The 15,187-nt window shown below is 40.4% G+C and overlaps 4 protein-coding genes across 5 annotated transcripts; 3 read left to right on the top strand and 1 right to left on the bottom strand.

The window, feature by feature from the left end:
* The first annotated feature begins 1,377 nt into the window (after positions 1-1,377).
* On the top strand, positions 1,378-4,248 carry bxdc2 (brix domain containing 2). Its single transcript, XM_034546458.1, has 10 exons — positions 1,378-1,581; positions 1,763-1,874; positions 2,008-2,051; positions 2,136-2,206; positions 2,304-2,353; positions 2,451-2,524; positions 2,915-2,965; positions 3,258-3,359; positions 3,493-3,621; positions 3,715-4,248. Exons 1-10 carry the CDS (start codon positions 1,435-1,437, stop codon positions 3,964-3,966), a joined length of 1,032 nt encoding a protein of 343 aa, XP_034402349.1. The 5' UTR covers positions 1,378-1,434; the 3' UTR covers positions 3,967-4,248.
* On the bottom strand, positions 3,780-7,137 carry rad1 (RAD1 homolog (S. pombe)). 2 transcript variants are annotated; one of them, XR_004610590.1, is made up of 8 exons: positions 7,047-7,121; positions 6,453-6,654; positions 6,249-6,357; positions 5,948-6,105; positions 5,680-5,780; positions 5,431-5,529; positions 4,755-5,025; positions 3,780-3,891 (listed from the first exon to the last, which is right to left on the bottom strand). XR_004610590.1 is itself a non-coding variant. In XM_034546459.1 (7 exons), exons 2-7 carry the CDS (start codon positions 6,645-6,647, stop codon positions 4,851-4,853), a joined length of 837 nt encoding a protein of 278 aa, XP_034402350.1. In that variant the 5' UTR covers positions 6,648-6,654; positions 7,047-7,137; the 3' UTR covers positions 4,171-4,850. The 2 variants fall into 2 exon arrangements, 1 of the variants encoding a protein (XP_034402350.1); XM_034546459.1 differs by lacking the exon at positions 3,780-3,891 and having other exon boundaries at positions 4,171-5,025; positions 7,047-7,137.
* LOC117740218 (UPF0729 protein C18orf32 homolog) lies at positions 7,121-9,248 on the top strand. Its single transcript, XM_034546460.1, has 3 exons — positions 7,121-7,215; positions 8,254-8,469; positions 8,904-9,248. Exons 1-3 carry the CDS (start codon positions 7,144-7,146, stop codon positions 8,967-8,969), a joined length of 354 nt encoding a protein of 117 aa, XP_034402351.1. The 5' UTR covers positions 7,121-7,143; the 3' UTR covers positions 8,970-9,248.
* An 82-nt stretch (positions 9,249-9,330) lies between these two features.
* On the top strand, positions 9,331-14,997 carry dnajc21 (DnaJ heat shock protein family (Hsp40) member C21). The gene is made up of 12 exons (XM_034546461.1): positions 9,331-10,122; positions 10,430-10,523; positions 10,618-10,741; positions 11,405-11,533; positions 11,722-12,026; positions 12,111-12,277; positions 12,645-12,735; positions 13,269-13,442; positions 13,550-13,598; positions 13,698-13,867; positions 14,141-14,231; positions 14,456-14,997. Exons 1-12 carry the CDS (start codon positions 10,026-10,028, stop codon positions 14,615-14,617), a joined length of 1,653 nt encoding a protein of 550 aa, XP_034402352.1. The 5' UTR covers positions 9,331-10,025; the 3' UTR covers positions 14,618-14,997.
* The last annotated feature ends 190 nt before the right edge of the window (positions 14,998-15,187 follow it).

The following is a 15,187-nucleotide window of genomic DNA, read 5'->3' as shown; positions in this document are numbered from 1 at the left end:
TAAAGAGAGAGTCGCGTCGAGGGGTCGTGCATGACGTTTTCTTGTCACGTATTCATCAGGTATATTCACGATTATATCATAAGGAAACACTTGTATCAGTGCTCTGTTCTTTTACATGACTTAATAGTTGTTTAACAACACATATAGAATTTTAATAAAACAATAACATCTGAAAAGAATTAGGAAGTATTTATAATTCAGTGATAACTAAATATTGTTTCAACAGCAAACACATTATAGTCTTTACAACAACAAAGCCACTATATCAAGGCATACATATCTCACTGGAAATTCTGAAATGTTAATAAATAAACAACATTCCTTAGGGGAGTTTATAAATGATAATAATCAATAACGAAGAACACAGCCATCAGATATCAGTCATTCCTCCTGTCTGCTCAGCCACCAGAGAAGTTTACAAAAACAAACTGAGATAAAAAGACTATTTACAGATTGTTGTTGTTTTAGCTTGTTTGTAAAAAAATAATAAAAATGTTTAGGGATCGCTTTCACCTGGTTCACTTCACCTGGTTCACTTCACTTGGTTCACCTGGTTCACTTCACCTGGTTCACTACAGTGTCTCCTCTCTGCTTCTGCTCTGTATGCTGACTTAGTTGTTTGTGTTTGTACTTGTGCGTGTATTTGTGTGTGTGTATTTGCAGGATCTCAACACCGGCAGAGAGGGCCAATGAGATGTACTCACTGCAACGTGATAATAAATTACACCAAAACATGTTAAAGCACCAATAAAACGCACCAGTAACGTAGCTGTATATGAATATGGTTATGAATATTATATTCCATGTGTGCCAATGTAACCCCCCGAAATGTTACACACTGTTCCTCTAATCTGCAACACTCTACTTTAAGTCTATATTGTTTAATATTGATTAAATAATTTTAATATTGATGTGCAAATGAGTTGAGATAATTTACAATTGTTTAAATATTTTACAGTCAATTGTTTTATTCATTAATGGCTGTATGTTATGTGTTTTGATGTAATCATATTGAGTTGGCTAAAATAGTCAAAGTGTAACAGTCTTACTTTACATGGAGTTAATGTAAAACATGTTGAATATAATATACATTTGTCATACAATGTATATCTTAATACGGATCAAGAGCATTTGTTGTGGATGTTAAACCCTAATGGTGATACAAAAAACTAAATCCATACCAGTAATGATGTATCACAAAATATCTATCTTCATTTGTACTATCATCATGATGCACGTGTTCATTTTAATCAGTTGTGATTAAACGGTTCTGGTTTTGGTATGTGTTTTTTTTTTTAGTTGACGCTGTATGTAACGTGTGCCTGCGGTACCACCTCCACGCCGCTAGGGGTCTCCGCGTCCGCTCCATCCGCACGTGTGCTGTTTGAGTTGGATTCTACACGAGTTCCTGCGAGATTTGTGTCGGAGTACAACATGTCGGCGTTCAAGAGAAAACGTGGAAGACAGGATGCTAATAAAAAGGCAAAGAAAGTGAAATATGTCGCCGCTGGAGGCGAAGCGCCGGTGGAAGCCGAACAGGAGAAGAACAACGAAATCACGATTCCACCACCGGTTTCGTCGGTAAGTGCTCGTGCTTGTTATTAACCACCGAGGCTGTAAGCTAGCTAGCTAGCTAACTCGAAACACGGGTTATGTGTTCTAAAAGTTATTTAATGTGGTTGTTATACGAAAACATCCCGCAGCTACAACACCCACATTGATCTCCATAATAATAAGCGTGTTTGTTTTATTTCTTTAACAGGGGAGATGGACAAACAAGGAAAGGGTTCTCATTTTCTCCTCAAGAGGCATCAACTATAGAACAAGACACTTGATGCAAGACCTGAGGACTTTGATGCCTCATGCAAAAGCAGGTTAGTACCTTGAGTCAACCATGTACAGTATTATTTCAGCCCAAAACATGTGCTGACACCACGTTGTTACTTATGCTAGGCAGAGATGAAGGTTTTGTTACTGCTCTAAGAACTTTTTTCTTTTGTCTGTTAGATACAAAAATGGACAGAAAGGACAAGTTGTTTATTGTTAATGAGGTAAGAGGTTTTTTGTATTCAAAATGTGAACACTGTGTATTATCACATACATGCAGCATTACTAAAGATCTGTATTGTTCCCAGGTTTGTGAAATCAAAAATTGCAACAAATGCCTCTTTTTTGAAGCCAAGAAAAAGCAGGACCTCTATATGTGGTGAGTGATCTTTGTTACTCCCCCTAACATGTCCTTTTTTTAATTGGTATTATAGAATGCATCCAAAGTAAATGCAACAATTTTTCTTTCCTTGCAGGATTTCAAACAGCCCTCATGGACCTTCTGCAAAGTTTCTGGTTCAAAACAGTGAGTTTCTTCTGTCCCACAGTTTTGAAGCGCAGTAGACACCATCTGTAATGTGCCAAGGTGACCTAACGGGTCTGTATGATTGTCTCATCCACAGTTCACACACTGGCTGAACTCAAGATGACCGGAAACTGCCTCAAAGGATCCAGACCGCTGCTCTCGTTTGATCCTGTGAGTAGTACTGGAGGGGAAATGCTGTCAGTTATTCTGTCAATAAAATAATTTCATCAGGAGTTTTGTGTTAATGATTGGGCAGCTGTGTGACACAAAGACCTGTAATTCAATCCAAACATCACACTAGATGATTTAAATGATCATCACACCCAATTTCAGTTTGCATTTGGATGAATTGATCTCTGAAATGGCAGACATTTAACAACAACTAACTTACACACCGTGTTCACTCTTGGTACATCAATTCCCATCATAGATCTGAGGAATGAGTGATATGCCTTGACAAGCGGTCTAAAATAGGCCTTTTATGTATATTGGTCAGTAAAGGTAAGAACTTGATTGAAACGTAACTAGAGTTGACTTCTCTTCTGTTTTTTTTTCTTCCAGAAATTTGACACAGAACCCCACTTTGCGTTGCTGAAGGAGCTCTTCACCCAGGTGTGTACAAAATGCACACATTAATCGCGACGACTTTTTGTAGACCTTCCGTTCAACTGTAGCCAGAAGATGACATTGTAGAAATCTGATGGGGAGCAGATCATTGTTATTGAACTGGAATGTTCAACAATTTAACATTCATTTATCTGTCATTTGGCTTGAGATAGACAGTGTTGATGGTTTAATTGATGTAATTATCATTGTTTAAATGCAGCAGTGTAGGTTGAAAGCTCAGGTTTCATACCTAAAATGTCTTATTTAAGGAAGTATTTAATACGTTTTACGGTTGCAGACATTTTCCACCCCACGCTACCACCCGAAGAGTCAGCCTTTTGTGGACCACGTCTTCACATTCACCATCGCAGACAACAGGATATGGTTTAGGAACTACCAGGTAACTATTCTATAATTCTTCACAAAGTCAGAGGCTTACATCAGCATATTTTTGTAAATATTTCATTATTCTTCTGTTGTGGGTTCAGTGTTCAGATACTTTTATTCAGCTAAAAATCCTCTGCCACATTCAGATCATGGAGGAGGATGCCGCTCTCGTGGAGGTCGGACCTCGCTTTGTTCTCAACCTCATCAAGATCTTCCAGGGGAGCTTTGGAGGGCCTACGCTCTTCGAGAACCAAGGATTCCAGTCTCCTAACATGGTAAGAAAGTTGATTGTAAGCATGTGATGTGCGTGATTCATTACCTTCCTACTACATCATACGTTATCCGATTGTCACCTTTCTCACACACAGCACCGGCGAGATATTCGAATGGCGGCAGCAGCCAGAGTGCGTGAGAAGCAGATGGTGAAGGAGATGCAAAAAATGAAGAGGGCTGAAGCGAAGGAGGACGTGACCACCGATGTTACAGCGGACGTCTTCATAACACCAGCTGACGAAACGCATGTTCACATCCAGACAGACGCACCCCTACCAAAAGAAGTGAAGAAGAACAAACACAAAGCTTTCAAAAGACAAAGGATAGCACGCAGGGCTCAAGTATGAGTGAGTCGCGCACTGCTGCCTGTGGTAATGCAACACTGCAGTTTGGTCTTCTATCCAATATGAGCTTCGTTAGGTTAAATAAACAACTTTGCAACACGTCATTTAATTGTCACTTTCGACAGAATTTGAGAATTTAAAATATGCACGTGTTGTGTTCAATGTCTGTTGCCAGTCTAATCAAGACTCAACTTTTACTCGGAAATATTCCATCTATGTAAAAAAAATATGTTTATTGATTTGGGGTGTCCAGTTTTCAATAACAAATAAAACAATGTAAACGTTCTGCATCATCTTGTGAGTACTTCCAGCAACTGGTGGTCAAAGGTGTCAGCATACACATACAAAATGAAGGACATGTATAACAGTGCATAGAAGTTGAAGGCCTGTGGAGTGCAGTCCTACTGTACACAAACTAGACACCTTGAGCAAAACGACCATGTCTTCAATATTTTATGGGCCGTCAACCAGCTCGCTGCATGTGTAAAGGGACAAAAGGCAGAAATAAATTTGGACCAATCATAGTCTCAACTACACAACACTCAACAACTGTGAAATGATAGGGAATTGTTTTCTGACCCAAAACACCTGGGACTCCGTGAACGCATAATAATCCAATATATACAGTGTCTATGGCATTCTGTACTTGTTATTATGGTCCAAGTACACACCAAGTAGGTGACTGTCTTTCCACTAATCCAGTGGCAACACTCCACTCAAACTGTTGGCAAATGCTGAACGTGGTTCTGTTGAAACAATGAAACCTTGCCCATAAGTTCAGCATGTATTACCTGTGTGCACCCATCTGGCTGCACTGCCACCGCTGGCAGACTTTGCCCACTCATTCAAAGCGAATGGCTGCCCCTGAAGTTATTTCAACAGACTCATCACTCCTCCACCTCCTCATCGGGACAACAAAAGTATTCCACAAAGCAGATCTGTCCGTCGTCGTTCCTGACCAGGTACTGCAGAGACAGGAAGCCCCTGCTGTCTGTCCTCACGGAGACTTTACAGGACAACGCCAGGGCTTTGGTGGACGGCTTCAGAAGGGACATCTTGTACCTATCGCAGTTAACAGACCAGCAGGCAATGTGGAGCGTTAATAAAATGAATTATGGACAGATAGACAAGATTATTCCTCAGTGTGTGATGTGAAAAAATAAAGCTGAAGCAGCATAATTGGTCTCTCTCATAGCAGGTATTCTGACATGTAGTAGAAAAAGCACCGCTGTAATTAATAATACTACCACCAATGGTTTCATTTGTATGACTCAGTGAGACATTAATATGGAACAAGGCCATCATTACTGTAATTAAACAAGTCAAATGTCTCCCCTCGAAAAGTAGTTAGAGTAACGAGGTAATATACATTTTATAGTAATCAGTTGTTTTCAGCTTTTAAAGAGACAAGTCCTTCACCACTTACCACAACATAAGACGACTATTGATTGATTTATTTGCGCTAACCTGTTTGTTTGTGTCTTGTCGCATCGGAACAGCTCCATCATGTCAGAGTCTTTGGGATAATCATAATGGGCATTTCCAGAGTTCCCAAAAGTAGACAATCTGGATAGGAGAACAAATCCCAGAAGTGTAATATAAGAAAAGTAAAAGGAAGAATTTTCCAGTGTGATTATTTCACTTTGATAGATTACATTACACTGTAGAACAAGTAGTGATGCTTTAAACAACAGTTTCAAGTTTTTGACAACAAACCTAAAGTATGGCTGGCTGGGGGACATGGTGATCTGTAGCACCTCACTGGTCATGTCCAGCTCAGAGAAGGCTTCCTTCAGACTCTCTGACTGCAGGATCACCTTTGAAAAGAACCAGAGGTACATCAGTCGTAAAAAAAATATTGTTTTTAGAAAGCTTGCAGACACTGTCATACACAGTATATTCCTCATGGGTTTGATAAACTGCCAAATGTATGTAGGCGTATATATAAACAGTCTACCAATGATATGAAATAGTGTAAGTTCACCTTGTTTGTTACATTGGTGCTGCAGAACTCAAAGTCAACTGGCTCCTCTGGTTCTTGTGTGTTGATCTTGCACACAGTCACTACCCCACCCTCCTCCAGGAACAGGGTGAGGGGGTAACCGTACCCCTTGTAGCACATCCGCAAGGCTGTTGACACACCTTTAACATCGGACAAGAGAGATAATGAAAATGTTCAGTCATACCTGAGATGGATAATAATCTAAAAGATGAACTCATTTAGTAAACTGTGAACAAATAGGATTGAATATGTTGAAGTTATTGATTGCTTCCTTTATCTGTACCAGGTGCTGTGCTTCCTCCAAAGATATTAAGGCAGTCCAGCAGAACTGTGAGGTTGACCTGGAAACCCACCGAGTCTTCCCGTATGGTGAACTCTTGGAAGATCTCCGCCTGGATGGAAAAAAAATAAGACATATCTGTCATTCCAGACTCTGCTGCTTTTCAATGAAACAAATATAAGGATGCATATGTAAAAGCAAACACACCTGGATGAAGGCGTTGGCCTGCAGACATTTGGAGTCCTCCACAGTGACCTTCAGGCCGTTGGGTGTGGCGCTGAAGATGGCATGGTCTTTGAATGCGATTGCTTTCAGGATGTTGGACAGATTGCGAGCATTGTCCAAACTGGCCACTAAAACGTATTGTTCATCGTCGGCTTGCGACTGCGTTGACAGGGGCATCGTGGCGCTGAAATGAAGACACGCAGAACTCAGTAAGACGTGTTCAAGCGTGTAAAAGACTGCACAACACCTATTAAAAAAAAGCGAGTTGAATCTCCAAAATATCGTTAACAGAGGTGTTTCTTTCATTGCTATCCGTGATACTATTTTCATTAAAAGTCAAGAGCAATCGCTTAGCCCAAAAAAGGACACGTTACTGTGCTATAGACGCACACACCTGTCATGTTGCTGTCTGTTATTTACCTGTTTTAAGCTAGGCTAACGTTATATGACAGCGTATCACATGTAGAGTTAAAAAAAAAGATTATTTAAGTGACATGTATCGAGTGCCATGGAACTGATTTAGCATCCCCGGTGAGTAAACTTTAAAATGCTTCTGATACTGCGTCAGCTACTTACAAAGATGTATTTCAGAACCTCATACGCATTTGTTTTGAAGAAAGGCGCCGCGGACAACTTCCGCTTCTCTCTTTGTCTACGGAAGTAAGGTGTGCGCATGCGCAGATACATTCCAGAGACTTCGGAGCAGAGACCAAAACACAGAAGAAGTATCTTCTCTTCAGCGGCAGTACGTGACAACAGTTGTGTTTTTGTGATCCAAATAGGTGAGAATTATAACTCAGTTAAAGTGTTATGACTATAATAACGTTGTTTAGACTACAGGCTAGCTATAATTCTTCATACCTGTTTCGTTCACCGAGCGATGGCAGGAAGCTAGCTAGTTATTAACGTTAGCTAACGTGACTGATGGTGTGAGGTTGTTTACTCACTGACAAGGACAGGTATTGAGACACAAAATGTCTTAAGAGTCTTAAGAAGAGCCACGACAGGTTGAGAACACAGTCTTTCTTCTGCTATTTTTGGCGAAATATTCGCTTCTTGAGCACCAGTTTAGTTGTTACAGGCTGCTGGTTAATCGGTGCTTTGAGAACTGGTGAAGGGAAGCTTTTTAAATGTGGTTACTAAAGTATGGAGACTAAACTTTGATATGTGGTATCTTTACACGTGAAATCGGCTTGTTACATCCCGGTTGTGAATGTATCATCTTGAAGATGGCTAATTGGTAAAACTATGTTGCTGTTTCGGCTGTCAGTCCTCCAGTAGAAGTCACAGTGAGCAGACATCCCAGAAATAATTTTTAAAAAGGTATTTTTACAGCCCAATATCTCAAATGCGTCTCAAGGGGCTTTACAGTATATGGCACCACTCGTCTTAGTCCCTTGCTTTTAAATAAAGAAAAACTCCAAAAAGAACCCCAAATTACAATGTTAAAATAGTATTTGTCAAATAGCATTTCTTAAAATATAATTTTGGATAGGTTTTGTAGTTTTTAGATATTTTGGACAATCTATAATCAGCCCTTGGTTGACAGGTGTGTAGAAATGTAAAAGATAATGTTGCATTCCCCCACACTGTCAGCTCAAAATCCTTATTTTGATCCTGTTACACTGTGCTCTGTCCAAGATTTGTGGACGCATAGATCTCAGCAGCCACCTAGCATCAACCTCCAAGCCTAAGTTTGAAACGCTGTGACCACTGAGAAGAAGTCATGTTATTATTTTCTGACAACTTGTGGTTCTGTGTGTGTTTTCTTTCTCTGCTTCAGGTTCTTCATTTTGTGCAGCCTGTCCGAGCTGCAGTCATGGTGTGCATCCCCTGTATTGTGATTCCTGTCCTGTTGTGGGTCTACAAGAGGTTCCTGGAGCCGTTCATCTATCCTTTCATTTCACCAATTATTAATAGATTCTGGACCAAAAAAGCCGTCCAGGAGACTGCGACTAGCGACCAAAAAGTTAGCGAAAAGAGTAATGGCACTTGTGAGGTAAGTTGATTGAAAAGTTATGACATTATTATAACATTCTACTTATTTAACCCCTTTGCCTTTATTTAGTTGTGTAAGGCTCAATATTGTAAGTTGAATATCAGTAGAATATTGCATAAGTATTATTTCTAACAAATATGATATTAATGGCAGCGATATTGTCCTGCTCTGATTTAGGAATACCATTTAAATGTTTCAAAATCAAATATAATGTTTCCTCAACTCTCCTAATAGGTGCCACAGCTCATCCAGACACTCTGAATGTATTTCTCATATTTAACATCACTTACAGTGATAGAAGACGTTTGCCTGTTTAGTTGTTTCACTTGAGCTAATCATGACTCCCATTGGTGTTAGTTTCAAAGTCTCTTTCAGGATTGTATCTTGTTGATAACAACAGCATATTTAAAGACATTCCTTCTCATGTGTTTCAGCCTGAAAGCAACAGTGAGGCCACTGCCAATGGATCCACGATAGCAGCAGATAAGAAGACAGATTAATAGCTCTAAATTATTATAATGCATCTAAAACAGTGTAAATATTCCATTACTATAATGTAGAGAAAATATGAATTAACTTATAATACTTCTTTGAATGGATTGTTTTTTAATATATATAATCGGATCATGTTTAACATTTATTTCATTCAGTTGTACTTATTGTTGAAATATGTTCCTTGTTATGCATTTAATTTGTTGATTATTCACTCAACAGAATATTTTTTCAAGTCAAATTTCCAGTTTAATGAATGAATAAAATAAAAACTTCAAATAGAAAAAGATTCTCATTTATTGCTCCATACTAAGCTGTGCTTCCACGTGAATGCAAGTGTCCCTCACCACTAGAGAGCATCATGGTATTATAACCTAAATACAGTCTATGATTATAACTAATGACAGTAAGCTGGCATCTGTGATACCTTATAATCAATCTACAATCCCAGATTCACCACAGCAGTGAAATAAATGGAGAGTTGCGGTAGTCAACATGTATAGTAATTAGTTAACAATCTAGTGGTTGATTTACATATGTCATGAAGTAGTGGAGGACAACATACAGAATCAGAACTGTGAACATAAACATAACGTGTTCATTGTCAGTTAATTAATTTATATTGTTTAGTGTTTAATCACCACAATGGTCCTTGTTCCGAGCGAGTAGAGCCTCACAATACGGCAGAAGTAGCGACTTAAGATGAACAGTAGAGGGCAGCAACACGTGGTTACAGCTTCCTGTCAATTCTCGCGAGATTTACCGGCACCACACTGTACAGATATGGCTTATGCTCCTAGCAACCGGTCGGAAAGTAACTTAGCGCACATAAGCGGTCTTTGATAAAGGACATTGTGTTTATTTAAATATGTAATATTTTACTACACTAGTGTTACTACAGCCCGACAAGTCTGGATCATTTCAGAGATCACAGAGCTGTTTCCCGGTTGCTAGCATGCTGCGGTTAGGATAGCTAGCTAGCTTACACGCTGCGGTTAGCTCCGTCTGGGACAACGTGAGGAGCATCTTTACCGAGTAACGTCATCTATTCTAGTCGGTTCACGATGAAGTGTCACTACGAAATCTTGGATGTGAAACGAGACGCGGGAGACGGCGACTTGAAGAAGGCGTATCGTAAATTAGCGTTGAAATGGCACCCCGGTAAATTGTGGTAGAATATCATGCATTGACCTCTCAAGCTAGCTAACGCTATTCCAATAAGTGTGACGCTGCTGTCGTAAAAGTACACTATTTAGCCCACCTCTGAAATGCACTAGAGGCACTGCATTTATGCTCCTGAGGGAAACCACACTAACAGAACGCAAACACTTGTGATGTTGTAGATTGGTATATTGTTCCCTGTACTTTCAGTTTGTTGTTCTTGCAGCAGTATGTGATGCTGTCATTATATTTCGTTTTAAGGTTTTTATTTTAACAACAGCTGGTGGTTTCCGTCTGAAATTTCCAGATAAAAACTTGGACAATGCGGATGATGCAGCGGAGCAGTTTAAGCTGATTCAAGCAGCTTATGATGTCCTGAGCGATCCCCAGGAGAGAGCATGGTGAGTACTAAAGAGTCCCAACATGTTATTCGCTGTTTTTTTGTGGGTCAACTTGGTGCTTCTGGGTTTGATGCCACTGTCTCCTGTGTGGCAGGTATGACAATCACAGGGATGCTCTGCTGAAAGGAGGAATCAGTGGAGATTATGAAGATAACAGCATTGACCTGCTGCAGTACTTCACGGTCACGTGCTACTCCGGCTTGGGAGATGACGAGAAGGTAAGCTCTTATGGTCACATCAAAACCTTCAACCGGGGTTATTGGGATCTCAGTCTGCTAAAGAAACTTGAATCAATAGTGTCACCATATGATATTTGGACAACATCGCCCAATATATTGTGTGCTTTGTCTGGTATATGCTGATGAGAGAAAGAAAAGAAAAGCTTCCGATTTAACCACAATAAGACGATGTTTCCCAGGAGTCGTGGCACCGCACAAGTAAATAACACGTCAGACTTTCTATCCTTGTTTGTAGATGGTACAAGTAAGAGGATGCAGTTGTGAGATGATCAAAAGGCTGATAAAAGACAATAACAACGTTTACCCCATCTGCAGGAATGTGGACAAGCTTGGAATTGTGCCAGGTTCCTTTTTAAAAAGTATGCAAGAACCCACAGACAGTCTAAATGGACCTGTACAGTGCTTTTCTAGTCTACCAGAACCGCACAGGAATAAAATAGAGATTTGAATGAAACCCAGATAGAATCTTTTTGGATTGAATTCCAAGCACTATGAGGACACCTCACAGGACTTGCGGTTCTGCTACGTGGTGGCGTGTTCATCCTTCAGGACTCTGGGGGAAAGCAAATTAATTGTGCAACTCGAAAACATTTATTTTCTCATTAAGTATTCTCTCGTTTTGATCTGCTCTCTGTCCCTTAGGGCTTTTACACAGTCTACAGGAACCTCTTTGAATCCATTGTTAAGGAGGAGATGGAGCATGGCAAGGTGGATGAAGAGGAAGAAGAGGAGTTTACTCCCTTCGGAGACTCACAGAGTGACTATGACAGCGTAAGCCAGCACTGCACGTAAAACTCTCATGGTTGGATGATGTAAGAGTTCTTTAAACAATTCAGTCCCGTGAATAAAATAGTATGTTTTCTGTGAAAAAAAAAAAAACAAGAATAGGAAGACTAAAATATTATTAAACCCTGTTAGTCGGCTTGCATACTTAATCACTCTCCCGTTGCAAATTACAGGTAGTTCACATGTTTTATGGCTACTGGCAGAGCTTCTGCACTCGTAAAAACTTTGCCTGGAAGGAGGAGTTCGACACTAGGCAGGCCTCCAACCGCTGGGAGAAACGGGCTATGGAGAAGGAGAACAAGAAGACCAGAGAAAAGGCCCGGAAAGAGCGCAACGAGCTTGTGCGTCAACTTGTCGCTTTTGTTCGCAAGCGTGACCGCCGCGTGCAGGCCCACAGGAAGCTGGTGGAGGAGCAGAACGCTGAGAAGATCAAGAAGGTGGAGGCGCAGAGGCGGCAGCAGAAGCTCAGCCAGGCCAAGTAGGTCGTGGATGGGTAAATGTGACATTTATATTGCTCAAGTTTTCTTACCTTATACCCCTAATACTGTACTGTGTGTCCCAGACAGGTGGAGGAGTACAAGGAGCAGAGCTGGGCGGCCATGTCTGAACTTGAGAAGGAGCTGCAGCAGATAGAGGCTCAGTACGGAGAGGAGTTTGGGGATGTGTCAGAGAGTGAGGAAGACGAGCTGGATATGGACATGCGTGAGAAGAACGGTGAAAAAGGAGGAGGTCAGTGAGATGTTGGAGATTTAAGCCTCATTTATTTGTCTGTTTTAATGATTTTTGTGGCACCGTAACACTCTGATCTTGTGAGACATTGGACACACTTTCAGAGCCCCCTGTTTGTCTTCTGTTCCTCTAAATTAAAAACAGTTTAAGACATTGTTACAGTATCCTATCAGGCTGTGTTTGTACAAAGTCATTTGCAGTTTGAATATAAGATTACAGCGGGTAATAACTCTGCAATTTTCACAGATTTTATGTTTGAATAGAAGTTGATTGTCAGTGAAGTACTTGTCTGGTTCTTTGTGTGTCTGGGGCCTTTTTAATCTAATCTATTTATTTTTTTCAATCCATATATATTCATTCACTGAAGCAGAGCAGCTGGACGGAGACAAACTGACAATTGATTATTATGATGATCTGTTCTGCCCAGCCTGTGACAAATCCTTCAAATCAGATAAAGCGTGAGTAACCTTTGACTCACTCCACCTACAGCTGTCCCCTCGACCTAGAAGCCGTGAATGCTTCTTAGCAACGTAACACAATGCGTTATTGATTTCAGCGCGGCATTAAACACAAAGCTTATTTTAATCCAAAGTGTTCATAGTAGGCCTGTTGTGGCTGACTCTACGCTCTGATGTATATGACAGGAAATATATGGAGTTGTAAATCACTTCACCACGAACTGATTGCAACTGAGCAATATTTCATTTCTGTGGTGAAGAGATTTTAGTTCTTAAACAATGGAGAAAATCTCATAATAAACTTGAATGACGATGTTATTTAGACATTTTGCTTTTGTTGTCTGCATTTTGGTTTAGCTTTCTCACTCTGGGTTTAATTCCTTAATGTAGCTGTTCCATGGAGAAATGTCAATCATTTTTAATTGATTATGTTAGTTCTGCAAAGGGTGTTCATGCACTTCACACACTGTTAAATCTGTTTTTAATGCAGTTTAGGTTTATTTTCATTCTTCCATTTCCTTTCCTTTGTACAGTATGAAAAACCATGGAAAATCCAAAAAGCACCGTGAGCTGGTGGCGTTGCTACGACAACAGATGGAGGTAGAGGACGATTCATTTGGTCTTAACGTAAACGGAAAGGAGGGAATAGAGGCGGAGAATGAGGAGGATGAGGAGGAAGAGGATGAGGAAGACAAGCCTAGACAAAAGTGTGTAGCTTTCTTGCCTTTCACCTGGTTATCAGGGCTGTTGGAATAACCTGATGACGCATCGACATTTTACATAATTTATGACATTTATTTTTTCACTTACTCAGGCTCTCCAAAAAGCAAAAGAGAAAAAAGAAACAGCAGAAAGTAGTACATGTGAGTATTATCTTTTCTTTCTTCCAGAAGCTGTGTATGGTTAAGTGTGAAGTGACTCTAAAAAGCCTTGTCTGTTCATGTCATCCTCCTCCACGGCAGAGTGCTCCAGAGGAAGTGGAGGAAAAAGTAGTGGAAGAAGTGGTGGAGGGAGTGGAGGAGAAAGTGGAGAAGCCAACCCTGACCACCTGTGAGGACGACGCCCCCGAGACGTCAGAGAACACAACACAGCCTGAGAAGCAGGATGATCCCCCTCCTACAGAAGTCAAGAGGTCGGTCCAGTTCACCAGTCAGTCTAACGCTGTCTGTTAGTTGTTGCTTTGCAGGTAGTGAACCGTTAGTTTAGTGGAGCCTTTATGCTGGAAACAACCGCCTGTTGGAAATTAAATTACAAAAATGCTCCGTAGAGGTGAGGAGAACTGCTGTGGCAGTGTGTGGAATAAGTGTGATTCAACCCAGTTATTTCCGGAATTATGTGTCAGGATTAGAGTTTTAGATTAAATGGTGTATGCGTTGTAGCTAAGAATGTGAATTATTTGCCTCAGCAGCTCTGGGAAGACGAAAGGAAAAAAAGGAGGAGGAAAGGACCAACCAAAGAGTGTCAAGTCAAACACAGGAGGAGAACAGATTCCTGAGGTTTGTTTACAAGGATTTGTGGGAGTGGTCTGTATTTATCATTTATCATTTTATCCTTACAAATCTCTTCTGCTTACACATGCGTCCCCCACTTGTCAGTTTAACGGCATCCGTTTTTTTACTTTACCATTCCTTTTTGAGTTATCAAAAAATAACCTTATTACATTATTTACTGTTAGAACGACATCCCTGCTTATGTTATGAAATCACATTTCCACCTCCAGAGTGAAATAATCCTCCGCTGTGTGACCTGCGACGGCGAGTTCTCCACAAGAAACAAGTTGTTTGACCACCTGAAGACCAGCGGTCACGCCATCGCTGCCTCCTCGAACGCTCCTCACAGCTCCGTGAGCAAGAGCAAAAAAGACAAGAAGAAGAACAGATAACACCTCTTCATCAGGGACACAGGGAACTCTGGGAAGGTGAACTTAAAGAAGCCTTTTGAAAGTGGACTTTTTATGGACCGGTTGGTTGACTCCCAGGGAATAGTTTTTTTTTAGTTTTTTTTTAAATTACCCAATAAGCCTGTTGCGTGAGACAAGGTGTTTGTGCGATTGAGACTCTCGGTGCATTTCCCAGTAACTTATGAACGTCTCTGTGCTTATAGAAACCTACAGGCTGTGAGTAGGAGACATTTTATCATCACATCCTTTACTGCTTTGGAACTAACGTCTCTTGGTGTGTCATGAAGAGCTCTGTGGCGGTATTACTGCATCATAAAAAAATAAATAAAGGTGATACTGCATGTTGGTATTTATATGACAAACTCTGGAATGATTTGCATTAATACCTCTACTAACCATTTCTGACACTAAATCACCGTATATGTTTACATTTATTATGTCTTGTTGGTGAGACGCAAGCAAATATTTCAAAGCACAACTATATGTTACATTAAACAAATGTTCTAGTGAGAAATTAGCACTGAAGGGTTGAGCAATTGTTCACATTGCTTA

Source organism: Cyclopterus lumpus, chromosome 12 (genome assembly GCF_009769545.1).
Source record: "Cyclopterus lumpus isolate fCycLum1 chromosome 12, fCycLum1.pri, whole genome shotgun sequence".
In the NCBI taxonomy this organism is placed as follows: Eukaryota; Metazoa; Chordata; class Actinopteri; order Perciformes; family Cyclopteridae; genus Cyclopterus; species Cyclopterus lumpus.
This window is presented reverse-complemented; position numbering and strand designations above follow the sequence as displayed.